General features: G+C 42.0%; 1 protein-coding gene across 1 annotated transcript in view; it reads right to left on the bottom strand.

Annotated features, from left to right (window-relative positions):
• Nucleotides 1-25,517, bottom strand: part of RARS1 (arginyl-tRNA synthetase 1) — a 118,457-nt gene that overhangs the window by 82,504 nt on the left and 10,436 nt on the right. The window contains exons 3-5 of the mRNA XM_089659608.1: nt 22,734-22,922; nt 14,262-14,370; nt 9,810-9,910 (exon numbers count right to left, since the gene is read on the bottom strand). Coding sequence (XP_089515734.1) covers nt 9,810-9,910; nt 14,262-14,370; nt 22,734-22,922 — 399 coding nt within the window. The remainder of the gene's footprint in view (nt 1-9,809; nt 9,911-14,261; nt 14,371-22,733; nt 22,923-25,517) is intronic.

Below are 25,517 nucleotides of genomic sequence, written 5' to 3'. Positions count from 1 at the left end.
TGGATGTAGCACCTGCGAATAATGACCCATTCAACCGAATGAGGTGGCTCTGCAAGTGCCCGGCAACCTTGTGCAGTGTGGCAAACAAGGGGTAAAAGTTCTCACCACCTGCTTTAACCCGTGGACCCTGCAGAAGCATGCAGTTTAGCGGAGCTTGCAGAGTGACCCCATTTACTTGAATTGGTTGCGATTGGCAGGCAGTAGCACCCACCAAAAGCAACAGGGGGTTTAATTCCTGCTGCAACATGTGCACACCTTTGGCTGCTGCCTCAGCAGCTAAAGGGGGTTGGAATTGGAGGTGGTAAAACTGTGACTCAATCACTGGGTTTTGGCACCCCCCAAGATTACGTGTGAAGGAGCCCTAAGGGTGCCACTGCCAAATGCAACTGAGGGCTCATTCCAAAGTGCAGCAGGCCACTGCTGCTCCACTGAAAAGTGATCCAAATGTGTTTGACAGATGATGAGGAAGCGATATGTTGCCTTCTCACCACCTGATTCAAACCCATGATTGCTGCGCAATACATGCAATTTAATAGAATGGCAATTGAAGGTTTAAATCAGACACTGTGCCTGGTGATCTTTGACTTCTTTAATGTTGTTCAGGTAAAACTCCACCTCTTTAAGGTGGTTTACTCCTGTATTAGATTATATTTCGTTCGTTCTTACTAGATAATACATAAGGAAGTGTCTTATGTACTCCCTATTTTCCTATTTGTACATTCTGTCAGATCAGTTAAGCAGTCAATCATTCTTTTTACACACACACACACGAAAATGAATGGCATTATTGGCCTGTCAAGTTCCTCCACCCCAAACTCGCTCATACATGTCTTTATGGACTTTGCTTTGTGCCTCGGTGTGCAGTCGTGTTGGAACAGGAAGGGATCAACCCCACACTGTTCCCAGAAAGTTGGGAGCATGAAATTGTCCAAAATGTCTTGGTATGCTGATGCCTTAAGAGTTCCCTTCACTGGAACCAAGGGGCCAAGTCCAACCCCTGAAAAACAACCCCACACCCTAATCCCCTCCACCAAACTTTACACTTGGTACTATGCAGTCAGGCAAGTACCGTTCTCCTGGTAACCTCCAAACCCAGACATGTCCATCGGATTGCCAGACAAAGAAGCATGATTCGTCACTCCAGAAAACACGTCTTCACTGCTCTAGAGTCCAGTGGTGGTGTGCTTTATGTTCCTGCATCCAATGCTTTGCACTTGGTGATATAAGGCTTGGATGCAGCTGTTCAGCCAAGGAAAAGCATTCCATGAAGCTCTCTATGCACTATTGTTGTGCTAATCTGAAGGTCACATGAAGTTTGGAGGTCTTTAGCTACTGACTCTACAGACAGTGGGACAACCTATCAGGTGGCACCCTATCACGGTACCATGCTTGAATTCAATGAGCTCCTGAGAGAGACCAATTCTTTCACAAATGTTTGTAGAAGCCGTCTACATGCCTAGGTGCTGGATTTTATACACCTGTGGCCATGGAAGTGATTTGAACAACTGAATCAAATGATTTGGAGGGGTGTCCCAACACTTTTGGCTATATATTGTATATACAGTGCTCAGCATAAATGAGTACACCTCAACAGATTTGTCAGAAAACCTTTACTTTCCTTTCAGAATCAACATTTCCTATGGGACAATATACTAAAAAATAGTCCCACATAAGCAGGCCATGGATTGCAAACAAGATTTGTTAATTTGCACACACAGAAAAGTATTTTTTTATAACACATTCATTCAAGTTGCAAAAATGAACACACCTTAATGAAAGTCTTAGAATTTTGTTGTCTAAAATTTAGCTTTGCTCCTAATTAACCACTTCCCGTCCGGCCCATGCAGATAAACGGCCAGACAGGAGCATTGCTGATGCGTGGACATTTCTAAACTGCTTGGGTGCGCACGGGTCCACGATCGGCGCCCACTGTGTGAGGTGCCGATTTATGTGATTACAGATTTGCCAATCAGTGATCACGTGAATAGTAGTAAACAAGATGTTACTTCCTGACATCATTGCTTACTACTTGTGAAATATCACAGAGGTCACAAGACTATTCACACTAATTTTATATTAGTGGAGCACGACACATTTTGTTTTTTGATTCTAGTGACACAAGTGTTTGTGTATGGTGTAGGCGACCCACATATTTGATTTTCTTATAATAATTTTTCACATCACACAACAGTATGTTTAATGAAGCACACAACTTTTAATGGTTATTTATTTTTTATTATTTATTTTTTATTTATCCACCTTGCAAAGACATGAAAGCATAAATATACCATAGTAGCTCACAAGAATCACACTTTTATATTTTATATTCACAACAGCCTTGTACCAATTGACAAGCTGTGACCAATCACAGCTCTCACAGTATTGCTTTTACAGCCTTTATGGGTGTAAAAGCAATCAGTTTAAAAAAAAAAAAAAAAATCTTCATCACCCCCCACAAGTAGTACAGTGTCACTATGGTGACACTGTACTGCTATGGTAACAGTATGCTTAAAAAAACAAAAAAAACTAAGTAATTAAACAGTACTTGTGAGCCACAAAATGAATACTATATGTCTCTTATATTGTTCGCAGGCTCTTCCTGCTTATTTTACCAGGAGTCACATCCTCATAGGTATGTGCAAAGTAATAGCTAGAAAAATATTTTGTAAAAGTGCCGCGCCCTTAAGATCAAATTAATAGAAATATAATAAATCTATATTAGTGCAATAAATAAATATTTTCAAAATAAAAATAAAATAGAAAAAATAAAGAAAATAAAATTAATTTGCTTATGTGAAAACTCTAATATTTTAATACCAAAGATAAATGTGAAATAAAAGCAATATAAAATGTGACAAAATGTGACTGATAAAATAAATGTCCAAATTATGGAGCAATAAAAAGTGTATACAAAGTGTCCAAATGGTAATTGTGTTTTCCAAAACCTTTAACAGATCCTTTCTGGGTAATGACACTCTGTTGTGCTCACCTTCCTGTTAGCCTAATCCTAGGCTAAATAAACTGTTAGATGGTAATGAGCTGGACTACTTCAAGGTAAAATGAGATGTGAGACTTTGCTGTATTCTCCTGGATTAAATCGCTGCTATTACGCTTTGTGTCGGTATAGAGATCTTTGGTTTTTTTAAGCTGCTGTGTTTGGCTCCAGCCCTCTGTTTTTCTCCTCGTAAAAGCAATGGGAAAAGAAAGAGATATATAGTGCCATATCCTTTTGATGTGAAATTTATTGCGTGCTCTATAAAGTTTGCACTCACATTGTATAGTCAATGCCCCTCCCCAACGTGTTGCTCCACAGGGTCTCGTGGCTGATTTATTTCATTGGGGAGGGGCATTGACGGCACCGAGAACCTGACTTCAGAACGGCGAGTATACACTGTGTGAAGAGGACACACAGAGGAGGCTCATCACAACCGTGATCAGAGGTTTAAATTGTATTAAGGCGTTTTTAACATACTATACAATGTGAGTGAAAATTTTATAGAGCACACAATAAATTTCACATCAAAAGGAAAAGGCACTATATATCTCTTTCTTTTCCCATTGCTTTTACAAGGAGAAAAACAGAGGGATGGAGCCAAACACAGCAGCTTAAAAAAACAAAGATCTCTATACCCACACAAAGCCTAATAGCAGCGATTTAATCCAGGAGAATACAGCAAAGTCTCACATCTCATTTTACCTTGAAGTAGTCCAGCTCATTACTATCTAACAGTTTATTTAGCCTAGGATTAGGCTAACAAGAAGGTGAGCACAATAGAGTGTCATTACCCAGAAAGGATCTGTTAAAGGTTTTGGAAAACACAATTACCATTTAGACGCTTTGTATACACTTTTTATTGCTTCATAATTTGGACATTTATTTTATCGGTCACAATTTATATTGCTTTTATTTCACATTTATCTTTGGTATTATAATAGAGTTTTCACATAAGCAAATTAATTATTTATTTATTTTTTCGATTATTTTATTTTGAGAAGATTTATTGCACTAATATAGATTTATTCCATTCCTATTAATTTGATCTTAAGGGCGGCACTTTTACAAAATATTTTTCTAAAAAAAAAATATAAAAATGTAAAACTTTTTTTGAAAAATTATAATATATATCTCAAAAAAATTACAGGAGGCATTTGAAAACACATCAGATATCAATGGGGAAAAATATCATGCTGGATACCTATACTGATATGGACTGGGTAATGTGTTAGGAATGTAAGGATGCCCCATCGTTTGATGGAAATGAAAATTATCAACCTACAGAGAACTGAATTCAAAGACACCCCGCAAATCAAAGTGCAGCAGGCTAGTCCATTTTGCTGAAATTTCATTGCAGTAGCTCAAAATGGCACTCAGTAGTTTGTATGGCCCCCACGTGCTTGTATGCATGCCTGACAACGTCGGGGCATGCTCCTAATAAGACGAAGAATGGTGTCCTGGGGTATTTCTTCCCAGATTTTGACCAGGGCATCACTGAGCTCCTGGACAGACTGAGGTGCAACCTGGCAGCTGTTGGATGGACTGAAACATGATATCCCAGAGGTGTTCTATTGGATTTAGGTCATGTGAGCGTAGGGGCCATTCAATGGTATCAACTCCTTCATCCTCCAGCAACTGCCTCCATACTCTCACCACATGAGGCTGGGCATTGTCGGCATTCAGGTGTCCAGGACCTACTGCACCAGCGTAGAGTCTGACATTGGGTCCAAGGATTTCATCCCGATACCTAATAGCAGTCAGGATGCTATTGTCTAGGCTGTAGAGGTCTGTGTGTCCCTCCATGGATATGCCTCTCCAGACCATCACTGACCCACCACCAAAACGGACATGCTGAACGATTTTACAGGCACATTCTCCACAGCTCCTCCAGACCCTTTCACGTCTGTCACATGCTCAAGGTAAACCTGCTCTCATCTGTGAAAAGCACAGGGCGCCAGTGGTGGACCTGCCAATTCTGGTGTTCAATGGCAAATGCCAATCAAGCTTTATGGTGCCGGGCAGTGAGCACAGGGCTCACTAGAGGAAGTCAGGCCCTCAGGCCACCTTCATGAAGTCTGTTTCTGATTGTTTGCTCAGAGGCATTCAGACCAGTGGCCTGCTGGAGGTCATATTTTAGGGCTCTGGCAGTGCTCATCCTGTTCCTCCTTGCACAAAGGAGCAGATAACAGTTCTGCTGATGGATTAAGGACCTTCTACGGCCCTGTCCAGCTCTCCTAGAGTAACTGTCTGTCTCCTACAATCTCCTCCATGCTCTTGAGACTGTGCTGGTAGACACAGCAAACCTTCTGGCAATGACACGTATTGATGTGCCATCCTGGAGTAGTTGGACTGCCTGTGCAACCTCTGTAGGGTCCAGGTATCAATCATGCTACCAGAGGTGACACTGACCTTAGCCAAATGAAAACCTAGTGAAAAACAGTCAGAAAAGATGAGTAGGGAAAAATTGTCAGTGGTCTCCACCTGTAAAAGCATTCCTGTTTTGGGGGTCGTCTCATTGTTGCCCATCTAGTGCACCTGTTGTTAATTAATACCAAAGCAGCTGAGACTGATTAACAATCCCACAAACAAGAAACAAGAGACAAGAGATCCCTGTGTTCAAATCCATACAGCTAGTGCATGCATTTATCCATCAGGTGCTAAAGGGGTGTAACCACATAACACTAGAAATTCTGAAGGACCCTCTGCACACTGGTATACCCTTTCAAGCAAACTATGCAATAAATAGGGATATCTAGTTCACACATATTGCAATACATGCTTAAGCTGGCCAACTGCGTCAAAGTAATCCCTCTATGGCCAGTCCTACTCTGCCCTGCCTACGCAAGTGCTACTGTGGACACAATGCTAGCATAGGGGAAAAGACACAATGGGGAGAGCTACAAGGTTCAGGTCTGGCTACTGACCCAACAATACAACAAACAAGAGATCCCTGTGCTCAAATCCATACAGCTAGTGCATGCATTTATCCATCAGGTGCTAAAGGGGTGTAACCACATAACACTAGAAATTCTGAAGGACCCTCTGCACACTGGTATACCCTTTCAAGCAAACTATGCAATAAATAGGGATATATCATATCCCTATTTATTGCATAGTTTGCTTGAAAGGGTATACCAGTGTGCAGAGGGTCCTTCAGAATTTCTAATGATTAACAATCCCCTCTGCAAATTAACTGACCAGATTAATATCTGAGGAGTTTAATTGACTTGATGCTATGTTCCGATTTAAAAGGGTTCCTTTAATTTTTTTGAGCAATATATATATTATATATCTATGTGTACAGTATGTACTAGTTTTCACTTTTTTCATTGGTTTTATTGCAGGTTTTTAATATAAATTATCCCAGGGTTCAAATTTCAAGACCAGACCTTAAGAATTACTCGCCACTGACCCCTATGCCCCCCACTATACCCCCTGTACTCCGAAATAGTACATGTCTCCCTGTACGGTTGCTCTCCTCTCCAGTTCCTGGGTCAGCTGGGATCTCCTCACCGATGCTAGGCTCTGGTCTGATCTCCTCTCCAGAGCCGGTGGGCGGCATTGGTACCCAGCACCCCTTCCCAATTATGAAGCTGATCACCGAGTCTTGGCTCAGCACACTCATGCCTCATAATCAGCCTAGGTTCACATTGTCACTGCATGTGATTTGCACAGGAATCGCACAACATTCCTGTGCAAATCACATGCGATTCTGAGAGGTGTGATGTGAGCCCAATTATTTTTATGGCTCAATTTGCAACGCATCCACATGAAAAAGGTGCAGGCATCTTATTTTGTTTGCACTGGAATGGAATTGCATGAGTGTTTATTGCAATACGCTTCAGGCAAACACAGAGAAGCTTTGGTAAAATAAGAAACTCCTTGCTGTTTGTGTTTCCTTCACATGTGTGTCACTTGTGTGTTAGGTGAGCAGAAAGAGACACACATGTGAAGGAAACACAAACAGCAAGGAGTTTCTGATTTTACCAAAGCTTCCCATCTACCTGATCATTCTGAGGGATCTGGTGATGTTCCTGTGTGGAATCCAGCCAGGAAAGAGGACTGAGACATCTCTCTGGATCTTTTTGTGTCTTACCTATATGCCATTGAGTGGAAGTGGAGCGGAATAGATACGCTGGGGGAGGAGTTTCCATTTACATTGTGGTCCATGGATGAGGAGCATATTTAGAAGGATCGGGTATAGAGGAGAGCATTAGCCTTTTGGCTCTGTGTGGGTCATTGTGTGGAGGTGAGCAGGCACTGCTTCCATTTGAGGATCTGTGCACTAGAGTGAAGATCACCTTTTTACACAGTTTCACTTGCATGGACTTTTTATATTTTGATTATTCACGGATTGGTTTTTTTATGTATTTGTGATTCACATTTATATGGTAACCTATTGAATAATTATTTAGATTGAATACTCTTTGTTTATACACGATACATCTTATATCACTGTTAATATATTCACTTCATTTATGTGTATTAATTTCACTATAAGGATATACTTGTGTATATGGGACATTTATCACTGAGCGCTATTATGTTGTCACAAATGGCACAATCAGTATAAATTTATAAAGTATTTTAGCGCTTCACTAATTAACTTTTAATTGACACCCACAGCAGATCGCATGAACACAGCACAACTGGAAATGCACAGGATTCGCCCTGCATCAGTGTGAACCAGGGCTCAGGGTTACAGGTGGTGGAGGTCACTACCCACCTGGGAGGTTCAGTGGGGAGGTGGCAAAGACCCGTCTGTCATTAGCAACTGCCACCCGCTCTGTTCTCACAGCTCTGCCGCTCAAATGGTCAGTCCACCCCTGGTGCTGCTATAAGGAGACTCTCTTGGGGGTCCGGCTGACTGCTGATCTAATGGTTGGTAACCAACCATTAGATCAGCAGTCAGCTCCCCCCCCCCAGTAGAGACCCCCATTAGTTCACAGTCCCTTTATTTCAATGCCTCCCACGCTTCCTTAGAAAGCTCCAGAGTTCAGAGATCTCCACCATAATATCAGCGCCCCCTGCCCGTTTTAAAACCTCTATTCAGGTTGCCTTACTGGCAGGACTCTGGACCAATTGCAAGAAAGAAAGTGTGAGAGCTGAGTTGAGGGGGCGGAGCTGGGAGGCGGAGGGCTCTATGATGTACAGCGCTGTAAGTGTTGCATGTTAAGGAGATCATCAAGGAGTCAAAGAGAGAGGCACTGTGTGGAGGAGATGGAGAACTGAATGCAGAAAGCACAGTAGTTGAGGCGGTGGAGCGGCTCTATGGTGTACAGCGTTGTAAGCTTTGAGAGTTAAGGAAGTGGGAAGATGGAGAACTGAATGCAGAGCGCACAGGGTTCAGGAGTCTCCAATGGGTAAGTCCACCCCTGCCTGCTACTAAACAGCAGCCCCTACATGTGTGTGGGCTGTTCTGTCTTCGGGACACAGCTCGGACCTGCAGGATGCCCGCAGGACTGCCGATGCCCTCAGCCCAACTCCAGTACAAAGCCTGCTCAGTAATAAAGCCCTGTGGGCACACTTGCCCCCATGTTATTTCCACTCGCCAAATATAAGCAGGCGAGAGGAAATTTTGCGGCCTGCATTATCCTATAGTTTTTTTATATACATCTAAGATCTATACATCTTGCATTTTAGAAGATTTTTAAGATCAGTGAGGATTGGTATCAGCCTGTGTCCTAGGCACTGGCAGCTGTTTAACTATGCAAGGGTAAAATACTACCACCACCCAGAGAGGCAAAGATAGTGGTTGGGTTGTAGCTAGAGAGATCGGTGGGGTTAAGCCAATTCAGCTTCTAAGATCTGGTCCAACCTAGACCTGACATCAGAGACACACCCCTATTGTCTCTTGGGGCACCAATTGCATGTGGGATGGACTTAAACCCAACATCAGAAACACCTTTCATAGCCTTAGAAACTGTAGACAACAATGGGGGGGTGGGGTAAGGGCAGCTGAGTCAGTCAGCGCAGTTCACATACACCCTGTCACCCGATTTGCTGTAGACGCAGGGGCTGGGTTTGGCATGTACCGTTGCTGGGATAAGGCAATGCTAGTCAGTGTTAAATGTTGCCTCTTTACTGTTGGTGGGCAGCATGCACTGTACCATAAATCAGCAGACTATGAATAAGGTAATCTCTTTGTCCATTCATTACACTGTTATTACTTTCTCATTTTTCTTATACTGCAATGCACTAACAGTTAATTCTAGATAATACACAGCCTCTACCTAGATGGAACACACTTTTTAAATGCGTTTTGCCAATTAATTATGTAAGTGTCTTTTCAATAAATATTTTATGATATCACAATGGGCTAGTGAAATTTTGTTTTTATACTTGTACATAGCAACAAAAACCTGGGTGGAGTACCCACATGCCTACAAACAAATGCCTACCTCCATGAATCATTAAAGTAAGTGCAGTATCTTCTCAATTTGACATACGGCACACACTTAACTGAGAGGAATATGAAGAAATGCATTGGGTACTACATAGCCTGTGCTGCAAAGATTTTGTTTAAGTGGAGTTACAGGCTTGTATGCACACCTATCCTGTAGTAAGGGGGTCACCAAGGGTAAGTAAGGGTGCAGTTGGCACATCAACTTAACCATCTGACATACTATTTAGTTTTATATTGTTTTATTTCTATACACACTTCCCAAACTAAGTGTTCAGGAATGAATGCCAGACATTAGGAATGTGGGCCAAGGTCTCCCTTGTAACACCTGTGTTTAGGATTCCTACATTACACAAATCTATCACTGATTAACAACTTAGAAACATGCTATATTGGGTAAGATCATTTTACCTTTTTCTTTTCTCCAACTGAAGGCGGTTGAACCCCATTTACCAGCAATTTGGAAAGTTGTTTGGATACAAAATCCTTTCGTAAATGAATATTTATAAATCCTGTTACAAAAAAAAAAAAAAAAATCATGTCAACAAAAAAGTTAAGAAAGATAGGATTCAATCAGCTCTTGAAGCCAAATTGACCTCCTCCCAAGTTGCTTTAAAGTAGAACTCAAGGCAAAGCTTGGTTTTAATTTTGGATAGAGTAATGGAGTGTTAGAACCCCTGTCAGTTTTTTTTTAAACCATATCCCATTGGGGAGCATTACCGTCACTTCCACTTCCATAGCCAAAACAGGAAATGAGAGGAACTCCCTGCAAATTAAGGGAATCCCTAGGGGCCACCCAGGTCACCAGAAGATTTCCCCTCTATTACGATTCTGGGGACAACCTAAAATTTGTGATTTTCTTTTACTTTCACTTTGAATGATAATGGTAAACAGTATAATGGCACAGACAGCAATAAAAACTGACAGATGTTCTAATCCCTCTCCACTCTGTCCAAAAAAAAAAAAATGTTTGCCTTTAGTTTATATATTAAAAGTGATTAAAATCTAATGCTCTCTCCAATAATTTAGGCTGGATACATACCATATTTTTCAGCGTATAAGACGACTGGGCGTATAAGACGACCCCCTACTTTTCCTGTTAAAATGTAGTGTTGGGCTATACTCGCCGTATAAGACCACCCCTCTTCCAATGCACACCAGTGGGAAGAATCGTGCCCCATCATTGGTGTCAGTGGAAGGAATAGTGTCCCATCAATGGTATTAGTGGGAGGAATAGTGCCCCATCACTGGTATTAGTGGGAGGAATAGTGCCCCATCATTGGTATTAGTGGGAGGAATAGTGCCCCATCATTGGTGTCAGTGGGAGGAATAGTGCCCCATCATTGGTGTCAGTGGGAGGAATAGTGTCCCAACATTGGTGTCAGTGGGAGGAATAGTGTCCCAACATTGGTGTCAGTGGGAGGAATAGCGCCCCATCATTGGTGTCAGTGGGAGGAATAGCGCCCCATCATTGGTGTCAGTGGGAGGAATAGCGCCCCATCATTGGTGTCAGTGGGAGGAATAGCGCCCCATTGGTGTCAGTGGGAGGAATAGCGCCCCATCATTGGTGTCAGTGGGAGGAATAGCGCCCCATCATTGGTGTCAGTGGGAGGAATAGTGTCCCAACATTGGTATCAGTGGGAGGAATAGTGCCCCATCATTGGTGTCAGTGGGAGGAATAGTGTCCCAACATTGGTATCAGTGGGAGGAATAGTGCCCCAACATTGGTATCATTGGGAGGAATAGTGCCCCAACATTGGTATCAGTGGGAGGAATAGTGCCCCATCATTGGTGTCAGTGGGAGGAATAGTATCCTATCATTGGTGTCAGTGGGAGGAATAGTATCCCATCATTGGTGTCAGTGGGGGGTGGAATAGTGCCCCATCATTGGTGTCAGTGGGAGGAATAATGCCCCATCATTGGTATCAGTGACACCAATGATGGGGCACTATTCCTCCCACTGACACCAATTACACCTGTTCTAGTATGGTGCTGCTGCAGCCAGCATATGTGGTTGCAGCAGCACCTCTGCACGGGACACTTACCGGCCGCTCCTTCACTCGATTTTCGCGGGGTCGCTCGGCTCCGCCTCCTCGCCGGTGATTGGCCTCCTGTGTGCCTTTCCTGAGCTACAGTTCTGGTGACCAATCACTGGTGAAGAGGTGGAGCCGAGCAGCCGCGCGAACATCTAGTGGCCGAACCGAATGAAGGAGCAGCCGCGCTTCCTGGACCGGATCGTCACGGGACCGGAGCCAGGTAAGAGACAGCAGCCCCTGCCCACCCCTGTATTCAGGAGGGGGGGGGGCGGCGGCGGCACCGTGCCGCCCCCCTAAAAAGTGTCAGCATGCCGTATACCGGCGTATAAGATGACCCCCGACTTTTGAGAAGATTTTCAAGGGGTAAAAAGTCGTCTTATACGCCGGAAAATACGGTAACTTATTAATTTGGGCATAAAACAAGGCAAGTAAATTGTAAAAGTACTAAATTAAACATTTGTACAAATCATGTGATCAACTCTCTTCTGCACTGCACAGCCTTGGTTGATTGGCAGGACTAAGCAGCAGCCTGTCACATGACCTTGCTGCTTCTTATTCCCGCCTGTGAAGGAAAAGCAACTATGTGACATGTATACACAACATAAAGTTGATCCTGCATATTGTAAACCTGTGTCTAGTACAATCCTGAGCTCAGACACACAACCCTTTATCATGATTCTGTGTATGAAAAAAACAAAAACCTACAATCAACGCATTTGAGGTGGATGAAGGAATCCTCCCCTGGTATGCTATTGTATTCTGATAGCATGCACTCCTGATTTTTACAATAAGCCAATCATTTCTTCAGCCGATTGGCTGCATGCGCTGATCGAAAACATATTTTCTAACATTTCTGTGAAAGAGGAATTGATTACTCGGTTGTCTCCTCTTGAACAGGAATACCCATAGATGGATCAAAATTTGTTTGGCCCCTGCTGAACCGGCCAAATTTGGATCCATCTATGGCTAATGTTACACTAAAAGTGTCTTATCTGGGCTCTGTGGGTGCTATCTCCAGGCTCTGATAAAGTATATCTGAAATTCCACAGTCTGTGACCAGTGCAAACTCTGATTGAGTTTCCAACATCAGTGGACAACTCTCTGGTACTCTGGTGTGGTGGAAGGTGCTATCAGCCGAGTAGTTAGTATCATCCAATAAGGGGCAGTATTAACTACATGACTAACAGCATGCCTGTGGCGTGCTGAGAGACTGAATGGGACAGATCATGCTGTCCAAGGACTTGCTTTTTTTTTTTTTTTAAACAGGAGCCACAGTGGCAATGTTGAACAGGCTAGATTAGCTTGAAGATCATTACCGTCAGGGACAGGCAAGTCCAACTAAGAAAAAGATCAACAGGTTTTTTTTTTTCCAATACTGAAACATTTTGAAAAAAAACAAGGGTCATATGTAGTTAGGGAAATTTAATAGGGAGGTGTTTATAATATCTTTGTTTTTTTTATTTTAATGACACTTTAGCATGCTTATTTCAATTGACGTGTATGGGGAGAAAAGTATTCATCTTATCATTACAGTAAAATCTCATGTCCTGCATCACTTGAAAGGGTTCCACTGCCTACAGCTTATCAGCAGGTTAACAGAGATGGAGAAACAGGCACACATAAACAAGTCAATATAACCAAAAATAAACAACTAACCCCTATGTAAATGCTGCTGTCTCAGCCAATGAGGAAGGGGAGTTCCAGGAAAGTCGCTGCTCTCATGCACATCGAGAGGGGGGCTCAGGTAAGTATTGGGGGGCTGCTACACACAGCAGGTTTTTTACCTTAGAATTACCATAGAATTCATGAAGTTAAAAAAAAAACCTTGAGAATTTACAACCACTTTAAAACCTGAATTCCCAGAATCAGTGTAATGAATCTTTCAGGTTGTCTAATTCTAAGCATTCACAAAAAGATCCACACATGTAGAGTACATCTGCTGGTATGGGTCTATCCAGGATTTTTTTTTTTTCAAATACAGCTAAAATCCAGGAATTTTATGTCTGCTGGATCTTTAAAGGACACAGAATAAGCAATCAGCTTTATGAAAGTGGGATATCAGCAGGCCTACTGATAATGACCACTACTTTACTGGGTTCCCTGGAAAAGGAAAGAAGCGTTAAAGCAGTTTGGAACAGTATGACCTTGTCAGAGTGTTTCCACCTTAAAATAATTATGATTTGGAAAAGTCTTAGCTGTTTAGCAGGCAGTATGCACCAAGAGCTGATCACTCACATGTGGTAGCTGCATGGGTGATTACATGCAAGGGGCTGCAATAAGCTGTGGGATCGGCAGCCTTATATTGCTTTTAATTGGGCTGTCTTCCATAGCTAATTACTGGGGGTCTTACAAGCAATCAGTGTCCGGTTTACCCTTCGTGAACACTCTTGGCCATGTCCGATGCTTGGCTCCGCGTTGCACTCTTTGGTGCCATCCACTTGCCCCATACATTACTACTATGTCCTGTAGTGGTGTAGGGGCCAGCAGGCAGAACCACAGAGTGCAGCGTGGGACCAAAGATCTGATACACTTGGAAGTGTATTGGATGCTAATGGTTCTTTGGCTGCTTTATTCTTGAAGAGCTTGAAAATTTGCATCAGCAACCACTAGAATGCAAGTATCAATCTTTTGCAGGAAGCTTATTTTTTCAATTTTTTTGAGTGGCAGTCAATTTACAATCCCTTCGGGAGGATTAAATATGGAAAGTTAGTCACAATATTTATTCACAATCAATTAAAGCAAACCACAGAAAAATTAAGAATGAGTTTGTTCTCATCAATGGATTTACTAGTAATATAGTAATTATAGTTTCTTTCTATTTGCCTACCTGGACCAGCTATATCAGTCTTCTCAATAAAGTCATTGGTAGGAAGATTTTTAATAATTTTTTCAGCTGTTTCACGCGGGTTCACTTTTTGATTTTTTGCTTTCAAAATCTGAAAAAAATGTTTAAAAAAAAGATGAGTAAAGTTTACTATACACATGAGTATGTATATACCTATATCTATACTGTATGTATATATATATTTTTTTATTACATTAGTACATTGGGGAAAACAATCTCTGATCTGTGTATACACCCCATCTCTAGGAGGATGGACACCAGGCATACTCAAGGACACATCCCCACCTAGTGGCTACACTCCTGTAAATACTGAACAACAAGGGGGGGGATGTTTCACCCATCTGGACCTTAGTCATTCTGTAAGGCTCTGGTGTAAATGAACAAAGGCCATTGCCTCAATGGAAGATACCATTGTCTCATTTGCATCTGCAAAAGAAAGAGCTATGCCCAGTGCTTTTCAAGTGTAAGAAAGCAATTTGCCACCTTGATGTATGTGATTAGATGCAAACACTCCAGTCAATGTGTCTGAACTAGGAAGGATTTCTGGGTAATTTAATTGCTACCCAAAGCTCTGAAGAGAATGCAGTTAAATTTGTTTTGCAGGTCCTGGGCCAATGGGACTTTAACAATCAGACTGTTGAGGTAGGCAGCACCTCCAGTACAGGGACTAGAACCTTGGTCTATAACCTCATAGAAGGGTGAAGCCACAAATTGGAAGTACTGCTCATCCAGTGTGAAAAATAGATAATGCTGATGCAGAGGGAACGAGAAATGTGGACACAGAAATACAGTGGGGAAAATAATTATTTGATCCCCTGCAGATCTTTTAAGTTTGCTCACATACAAAGAAATGATTGGCCTATAATTATTTTTTTTATCATAGGTGTATTTTAAATGATAGAGACAGAATATCAACCAAAAATCCTGAAAAAACACGATACAAATGTTATCAATTGAGTTGCAATTCAGGGAGCAAAATAAATATTTGATCCCCAAGCAAAACATGACTTAGTACTTGGTGGAGGAACCCTTGTTGGCAAGCACAGATGTACGGGCAAGCAGATACACTGACAGGTCTGCAGGAGAACTGCATGGCACCTGCGATCTGCATATCACAGCGCAATGCTTTACAGGCTCTTGCAACCAAAAGTAATAAATGCATATTTTCTTTACCTGCAAAAAATGTGCATTTATTATTTTTGGTCAAAAGGTGAACTTACCCTAAATTTGGTCCCAAGCAGCAAATAGGGTTAATTAGGTAAATACAAAACCTCTTTTTTACCCCTGAGAAGACAACAGGCTGCCACACTGTCCAAGACTAGCATTTTCAACATTGTAGAACCTGACTGACTTACAGTAGTGTCTCTCCGGCTCCAAAATCAAGAGTTCTACTGCACAGGTTAAAGTCAACAACACAAAAGTCTAGTGTAGAATTTCTCTTTATTATGCAAATATTAAAGCAATGCACTCAAATAAAATCTTTGCACCATGGTTATCATGGCATAAGTGACACTTGCAAAAGCCCTTGGAAACCAGCTGTGACAGGGAAGTAATCCTGGAGCTGGTGCTGGAACGCATACCAACTAAGACCTGGCGCTTAGAAAATACACACACCTCTAGCCCATAGCTTCTCATCTGCCTCTCGAGCTGTAACGTTACTATGCATATTGCAGGACACGTTTTGCATCAAAGGACGATTGTTGCTAGGATGAGTTTTGGGGAAGCATTGGGCCCAACAACAATGGGGCTATACGGCATTTCAATAACCAATAGTGATTCCTGTAGTCAACAAAAGAACCCTCAAAGTGATTCAGTAGCGCAACAAATATGCATGTGAATAAATAAATGAAAAAATCATTTAACATAAGTGAAAAATGAAATGAAAATAAAAAAGTCCAACAAAATGTCTTTTCCACCAAGTGAATCTTCTAATTCCAAAAAAAAGAAATCACCACGTGCAAAAAGATGGCGTCCCCCCTTTCGTGTATGCACTCACCAGATAGCCATGCCCCCCATACTCATGGTTGGCTGGAATTGCTTATAAAGTGAATCCAAATGGGAAGGAAATCAACCAAAATCGATGTTGTTACACTCCTCTCTGTTTATCCTCCAATCTCCATGCCTGTCTTTCCCATGATCAGTTGGCACCACTTCACAGGTTAACAAATTCCTAATAATGAGGAACTTATAGCAACATGGATATCACACGCCTTCTCCTTATTCTTTCTCTCACGGGATAAAGATGCTACTTGCTTGAGAAGTTAGAAATCGTCTGCTCAGCTAAAGCAAATCTCTCAGCTCCTGGAGCAAACACAGATCAAAGTTGCAAAACTGGGTTTGGGCATTAAGATTTGATTTGACCCCGGTCATGAAGGGGTTAATGTCGCTGTCAAGGTCAAAGCTCAGTGTTTTTCAGGTAGGATTCTTTGGAAAACATTTTAACCTTTCTAATTTAGTTTGTATAGCTGCGTGTCTTGGTAATTATGTTGAAAGCTCGGCCAGATGGCTTTCCCACTTGAGCCTGTGCTGTTTAAATCAGAGTTTTTGCCATTCTTATGGAAGATTGATGTACTGTTTTCATGATCAATCTGCCAATCCCCCATGTTGCTGTGTTTATATAGTGCTTTGTGTGTTATTGGACAACCTGCCCTATGCAGGCTGTCCAATGCCCATATGAGGCTCATATGACCATATGAGTTTCTGACAAAAGTTAATTCATTCTATCGGTTAGGCAGGATCAGGGGGCAATTCAAGAGATCCCCAAACTCTCACTGCATTCAAAGCTGCCTGCCCATTCCTTTAATCTGTGTTGGCCAAGTGTAAAAGCAAAGGAGCCCACTCCATCTCTCTATAAACTGGGTTCCAGACAATGAGCGGCACACCAATGACATCAAAAAAGTTCAACAGGCTTGATGGGCAGCACACGCTGCATCCACCACCCTTAGCTCAGCCATACTAATGTATTTCACCCAATCAGGGCTTAATTGTAGCAATCTCTACTATTAAGTCTTTGTTGGTGAAATGCATTAAAGGGGCAGAGCCAAGGTGGAAGGATGCAGTGTGTGCTGTTCATCCTTAACCACTTGCCCTCCAAAGGATTTACCCCACATCCAGACAAGGCCATTTTTCGCAATATGGCACTGCGTTACTTTGACAATTTTATGGTCATGCAACACTGCACCCAAATTATATTTATGTTCTTTTTTTCCCCACAAATGGAGCTTAATTTTGGTGGTATTTGATCGCCCCTGCGGTTTTTATTTTTTTGCGCTATAAACAAAATAAGACTGACAATTTTGAAAAAAAAAAACAATATTTATGACTTTTTGCTATTAAACATGTCCAGTAAACAAATTTAAAAAATCAAATTTCCTCATAAATTTAGGCCAAAATGTATTCTGCTACATGTCTGCTGAAAAAAATCCCAACACGTGTAAAAGAATTAGTTTACGTGAAAGTTATAGCATCTACAAATGGCGGTATATGTACTGGGATTTTTATTTATACTAGTAATGGCGGTGACCAGCGACTTATAGCAGGACTGTGGCGAACATTCTGACACTGGGGGGGAACTAACTGCCACTGACATCCCCAATGACACTAATACAGTGATCAGTTCTAATAAAAAGCACTGCCACTGTACTAACGACACTGGACAGGAAGGGGCTAACATCTGGGGGTGATCAAAGGGTTAACTGTGTGCTGTGTGTGTGTTTCACATTATGTGCTGTTTTACTATGAAAGCATGCTGCTTTGTATTGCTCTGCTATGCAGAGCAATACAAAGAAGCATGCTGGTGCTGACAGGGGAGAGTTCTCTATCGTTTACATACAGACCGCTCCTTTGTCAGTGATACTCGGCGATCGTCAGGCGCCGGTAGGGAATCTCCAGCTAGGACTCGGTGATCAACAGCTGTAGCCACCAATGGCGGTGCGAGTAGGGCAGCGCGCGAGCCCCTTACCCAGAAGTGCAAAATCACCTATATATACACACACGATACTTTGCGCAGCCCTGTAACAGTAGTTCTACTATAGGGCGGTTAGGAAGCGGTTAAACATGTTGGATTTTTGTGACGTCAATGGTGTGCAGCTCATTGTTAGGATCGGGGCAGATGTATCAGCAACTCTGATGTGGATGCAAGGGGCTGGCATGGACAGGTAGAATATACCCAGGTCCCTGAGATGCCACCGTCACTCTAAGGAAGAAGCAGAGCTTTAACCACTTCAAGTCCAGATACTTTCACCCCGTTCCTGTCCAAGCCAATTTACAGCTTTCAGCGCTATCACACTTTGAATGACAATTGCGCGGTCATGCAACACTGTACCCATATTAATTTTTTAGCATTTGTTTTTGAGACAGATAAAACTTTATTTTGGTGGTATTTATTCACCACTGGGATTTTTATTTTTTTGCTATATAAATGAAAAAGTCCAAACATTTTGAAAAAAAAAAAAAAGAAGTGTTTTTCTTATAAAATTTTGAAAATAATCTTTCTTCATAAATCTTGGCCAAAATTTATTAATTTATCTTTTTAGTAAAAATAACAAAAAAAAAAAAAAAAATGGTTTGGGCCCATTTTGCAGCAATTACTGCCTCAATGCGGCGTGGCATGGAAGCTATCAGCTTGTGGCACTGCTGAGGTGTTATGGAAGACCAGGATGCTTCAATAGCGGCCTTCAGCTCTTCTGCATTGTTCGGTCTCATGTCTCATCTTTCTCTTGGCAATGCCCCATACATTCTCTATGGGGTTCAGGTCAGGCAAGTTTGCTGGCCAATAAAGCACAGTAATCCCGCGGTCATTGAACCAGGTTTCGGTGCTTTTGGCAGCGTGGACAGGTGCCAAGTCCTGCTCCAAAATCTCCTGGTAGACGGCTGTGTTGACCCTGGACTTAATGTAGCACAGTGGACCAACACCAACAGATGACATGGCTCCCCAAATCAACACAGACTGTGGAAACTTCACACTGGACTTCAAGCATCTTGCAGTGTGTGCCTCTCCATTCTTCCTCCATACTCTGGGTCCTTGGTTTCCAAATGAGATGCAAAAGTTGCTGTCATCAGAAAAGAGGACTTTGGATCACTGAGCAACAGACCAGGTCTCTTTTCCTGTAGCCCAGGTAAGACGATTCTGACGTTGTTTGTTGTTCAGGAGTGGCTTGACAAGAGTAGTACGACATTTGAAGCCCATGTCCAGGATCCGTCTGGGTGTGGTGGCTCTTGATGCACTGACTCCAGCCTCAGTCCACTCCTTGTGAAAGTCCCCAACACTTTTGAATGGCCTTTTCCTGACAATCCTCTCCAGGCTGCGGTCATCCCTGCTGCTTGTGCACCCTTTTCTTCCACACTTTTCCCTTCCAAATAACTAACTCTATTAATGTGCTTTGATACAGCACTTTGGGAACATCCAACTTCTTTTGCAATTACCTTTTGAGGCTTTCCCTCCTTATGGAGGGTGTGAATGATGGTTTTCTGCACAAATGTCAGGTCAGCAGTCTTTCCCATGATTGTGATTCCTACTGAACCAGACTGAGAGACCATTTAAAGGCTCAGGAACCCTTTGCAGGTGTTATGCCTTAATTAGCTGATTAGAGTGGGACACTTTGAGCCTAGAATATTGCACCTTTTCACAATATTCTAATTTTCTGAGATTGTGGATTTGGGGTTTTCATGAGCTGTAAGCCATAATCATCACAATTATGACAAATCACGGCTTGAACTATCTTGCTTTGCATGTAATGAGTCTATCTCATATATTAGTTTCACCTTTTAAGTTGCATTACTGAAATAAATTAACTTTTAACGATATTCTAATTTTTCGAGTTTCACCTGTAATGTATCATTATACATACTATAAACAAATATATATATATATATATATATATATATATATATATATATATATAAAATATACGAAATTAAAAATTTCCAAATATGTATTTATTGACTCAATACAGATTTAATTTTTATATTTAGTAGGAATGTAGCAGGAATTTTGTAAAATTTGCTGTGTTTGTGTTCTGCTAATAATGATTTTAGTGCATTTTTGGCAAAAATATTATTTTGATAAACATTTGGCAAATATCATGGGGCCTTAAAAAATCAGTAGCACCTTAATTCTACTGGTCATGTGCTTTCAAAAAATGTATGGCTTGGGGGGTCATTTACAAAAGCTGTAAGGGAAAAATTAAAAAAAACTATTGGAAAAACTGCAAAGATTGTCTGGTCACCTGAGTTTAAAAGTGGAGCTCAGGGTCTGGCAGCAAAAGCGTTAAATAGCAAGGGGTTATAAAATTTAGGGACTTCCCTCTTATTTGTAGTCTGGGCTTCTGTATATTATAGTTTGGCAAGTTCATGCCCCAATCCCCAATGTCTTTTTGTTATGTTATTTTTTTTTTATTATGATAACTATTTTAGCTTAGGTATACCGCAATTGAACACTTAGGACTTGTTCACGCAGTCCCCGCAACTATGTACCTGTGTTGCAGCTGCTCAGAGCTGTAGCAAAGTATGACAACCGCAGCAAAAATTAAATTAAAAAATTTTTAATCTAAAATTTTTAAAAGGGGTTAAAGCATGAACATCTTGGATACAATAGCTAGAGCTATCTAATTTATCTGACAGCAAGCCTATGATATACTGACACAAATAACCCCACTGTGACAAAGGCCTTGATGGCATTAAAGCAGAACTCCAGGCAAAAACATCCTTACATGTCCTTGTTGCCGACTTCCTACCTTCACTGAATTTTTCATCCATCCTTTGGTTCACTCAGTAGTTGCTCTGAAATAGTCTATTCATTTTCAAATCAAACCACTGAAGTGTTACTAAACCCACAACAGTAAAATCAGTCTGTATATGCAGTAAAGCATGCTTGTTATACTCACTGTGGAACCTAAGGGGTCAATCCTCCGCATTGTGTAAAAGGGTCCTTGATCCTCTCTTCTCTGATCCTCCCCTTCTTCTATTGTCCCCAATATAACGAATGAGGAAAGAACAAACAGAGGGCGCACAGGCCTAGTGCATTACCACAAAAAATGTTTAATAAGAAATAAAGCAGGTGTTGTACTCACAAACAACAATAAAGTCAAGGCACGTCATAAAAGAACAGCTGGATCAACACCGCACTGAGTAAGAGTCTGCAATAGGAAGTGTAGACATCCAATAGGCTGACGCTTTTCGAGGACTTGCCTCTTACTCAGCGCGGTGTTGACCCAGCTGTTCTTTTATGACGTGCCTTGACTTTATTGTTGTTTGTGAGTACAACACCTGCTTTATTTCCTATTAAACATTTTTTATGGTAATGCACTAGTCCTGTGTGCCCTCTGTTCTTTCCTCATTCAGTATATTTGGATTTCCCCTGTCTATTGAGGGTAGCAAGGTGTGCATGTTCCAGAATATTCTTAATGCGGTTGTAGCCTGCATCGAGTCCATCCCCAAGCACAGAAGCATTTGTGTTTGCTGGTTCTTTGTGTCCCCAATATAACATCTGATAGAACAGAGGCTTGGAAGCAAGCTGCACATGCTCAGTTTGGTGTGTATTGCTAGTTGTTTTTTTTTTTTCTTGGGAGAGTGCAAGTGATCAGCACAGGGCTAATCAGCACTACCCAGACAGAGAGTCAGGGGTTCTGCATCCTCCTAGAGTAGAAAGAAAACTCCTCCTACAAGGTTTAACCAGTGCTCTGCTGGACACGGATAGAAGTCTCAAGACTGCTCTGCTGATGAGAAAAGGTATTTAGCAGTTTTTAGTTACTAAAGTATCTGCATTTCCACATTCTGTGTACTGTGAGAGACCAGATATAGTGAATGCAGGGTCCTGTGTTTAGTAACACTAATTCTCTTTGGTTTCCTGTTTGAAAGACCAGTGGCTGCTATTCCCCCCAGCCACTGGTCTTGGCACATTCCTTCTGTAGTTTTCTCCAGGAAGCAGTGATGGAATTCAGCCCCACTTGCAGTGGTGAGCAGTCCAAGACTCTCAGACATTCATGTACAGGCCTAGTGTACCTGCCCTCATTCACTAAAATTCCCTATGGTTGATGGGAACTGTAGTTTCCTTTTACTGCTGAGAGTGATATAATTGTAATCCCTGCTGTTATACCTCCTCCTTGGGAGAGCAGATGCTGTTACCTTTTGAATTACAGAGATGAGGTCATAAAACTTCAATGAGACTTTTCTCCGAAATGGGAAGGCTTTTCAAAATGTTAACAACTGTTTAGTGGTTTTGTAGGGGGTGTACTAATGATTGTTTTTTTTTTTTTTTTGCTTATCCCGTAGTTCTTCTTTAAGTGATGCCATAATTCTACCCCTACTTGACTGCCCAATATCTACAGGTTGACAATGTATGTTTATACAACACAGACAAAAAACAGGCTGTATTCTGAAAGAATCACTTTAACCAAAAATGGAATCTGAAAACAAAACAAACAAGAATTAAAACTCAAAAGCCGATTGCTTTACCTGTGTAAGTGCCATTGCGCTATTACACTGATAGTCACCAAATTTTGCCTGCTGGCTTGGAGTGACTGCCAAGGGGGCATCTTTCAATTCAGGAAATGCAGCACTGATAGCTCTTCCAAATAGCTCTTGTAGTTGGGCATTGATGTTGATCATACTTTTCACTGACTTGTTTTTTTCTTCTTTAAGACTCTGTAAAAATTTTGAAAATATTTAGTGGAGGAACTTTACCCTTATCTTAAAAAATACAACAGAAGCACCTTTTGAAAGGTTTAGTAATCTACAAATTTATATTAAATAGTTGCAGGCTTTTTATTTTTTTGCACACCATCATTTTCTTTTCCTCGCCATTCTTCTCACTGTGCCAATTCTCACTAAGGGCAGATTAATCAGTTTAGTTTTCCATTCCGGAACCCTGGGTCTGGCTCCTGACACATGTGACAGTGCGCATCACCTGATGTAGCCAGAATTTGTGAGGCCCTGGTTATATCACCAGTGCCTCACTCAACCAAAAAGTGGAAAGGATTAGTTCACCTTTACAGAAAAAATGTAAAGGGAAAATCTTCCAAAGGGGTCACTATTACTGGTGACTCGGGGGTGCCCAAGGGAATTCTTTAATTTGCAGGGATTTACTCTCACTTCCCGTTTAGGCTATGGGACAGGAAGTGAAGGTAAATCTCTCCAATCGGACAAAATAGTCAGTTTTGCCTATAGTTCTACTGTACAATTTTACATAAAGTAAACAAAGTCACTTAACAACTTAAATGGTTAGGAAACTTTACCACAAAGATTTCTTACCCTTTTGCCCCCCCCACCCAAGCAGGTCTAGCACACATTTGGCAACTATGCTACCTCCCCTGTAGGCGCACTGGGAGGTAACATAGTTGTCATGTCCTTGATTTGCAAGCTATCCCACATGATCAAGAAAACTGCACAAAAGTGGCAGTGGGGTGTCCGGAGCTGGAATTCAGGACCAGGGCCAGGACAAAAGGGGATTGGCAGTTGAAGCACATCTGCCAGGTGCAGTGTTTATATGTGAAGGGGGGGACACGCTGAGGACTGCAGCGTCAGTCCTTACAGAAAGAGCAGGGGCCGATAGCTGTTGGAGGATTTTTCTTCTATCAGTCTTCTATCAGCAGAAGAGAGCAGAAACCCACTTTCATCTCAGCATGGAGGTGCAGGGGAGTGAAGGCAGACTGCCCATTTTCTGATCTCCCCTGTTACGTGATATATCACATGACCCGAGATGGGACGAAGGAGAAGCTGCCTTCATTCCAGGCAGGTGCCATGCTGAGAAAGAGGTTTCAACTGAGTGAGGGTGGGGTGAAATGGATAAAATAACATTCCAAGAGCCCTTCAGCACCCCCATTCCTTGATCAGGGCCCTCCCAGATCCCCTTCTATTGACCCCTCAGAGCCCATCTCCTCTCTGGCATCCTACTGACATAGATGCCAAAGCAGTCCTCCTAAAACGTACACCATCGATGCAGGGGCATTTTCCTCCCAATAACACCACCACTGCCTGGGCAATTTTCCTTTCCAGTGACACCACCAATGCAGAAGTATTTTTCCCTAGCAGTGACGCCACCTGGAAAGGGGCATTTCTCCCTTCCAGAGACACCACCTGGGCAGGGGCATCTTTTCCTTCCAGTAACACAATCGACGCAGGGGCACTTTTCCTTGGCCACTGTTAGTCCTATATTTCTGCACCAATTTTAAATTCTCCGGTTTGCTGAACCACAACTATTGGTACTATTTGCCACAAACAGATACATTTCAGTACAGGGAATTGTGCACGTGCCTCTATTACCACTACCTCCCCTTCAGTTTGCCATCTCTGCCCTGGGTACTGGATGATCTTGTCCCGGCACTGCCCAGGACTGCAGTGATGTATGCCCTGTAACAGTCACAACATCAGCAAAAGACAGGCTAACAAAGTGGGAATGGGTGATTAAAATGGTTCTAAAGCTTCAAGCTGCATTCAGGTAAAAAAATCTTCTGTGCCACATACTCCCTCCTCACCCCCCTCCCTCCATACTTATCTGAACCTCATTCCGATCCAGCGCTGTGCACAAGAACTGCGGCTCTCCTAACTTTGTTTCTCCTCCCCAGGCAGATCGATAGCAGTAGGAGCCATTGGTTCCTGCTCCTGTCAATTAACTCTAGTGATGAGGGAGCAGGGGGTGGGGCAAAGTCCTGCTGTCTGTATCAATGGACACAGCAGCGGGACTCAGGAACGAGCCCCAAGTTCCCCCATGGGGGCACTGAACAGAGAGGAGGAGTCAGGAGCACCATAGTGGGTCCCGAGAAGAGGAGCAGAGCAGGTAAGTAAAGATGTGTTTGTTATTTTTTTTTTTAAAAAATCCTTTAAGACCATTTTAAGTAACCACTGTACACAAATATTAATTTTTTCTTAGACACCAACAATTTGAGATATATTGTACTTCAAATGACACCAACAATGGGACTTATTGTACTCCAACAATGTGGTTTATTTTTCTCCCAAGGACACCAATGATGAGGGCTTATTTTATTTCCACAGATACAAAAGATAGAACTAATTTTAGTTGTAGAGCAAACATTTTCCAGTAATAACAAAATCCTGAAGTGTCATTTATTTTTAGGTGGATATTTTCTTCCTTGTAGGTACAGGTGGTGGTGCGTTTGCCTCAGGCAGTAATGGTTTACTCCTGTTAGGAAGGTTAAAGTTTGTGAATGTTTTTGCTGTTGTACATGCCAACTTACCACCACCCACTTTTATATATATATATACACACACAGCATTAGT

This window comes from Staurois parvus, unplaced genomic scaffold (assembly GCF_062004578.1).
Source record: "Staurois parvus isolate SC_StPar_1 unplaced genomic scaffold, SC_StPar_1.0 ptg001171l, whole genome shotgun sequence".
Taxonomy (NCBI): domain Eukaryota; kingdom Metazoa; phylum Chordata; class Amphibia; order Anura; family Ranidae; genus Staurois; species Staurois parvus.
Note: the sequence above shows the minus strand (reverse complement) of the source record. Positions and strands in the feature narration are given on the sequence as shown.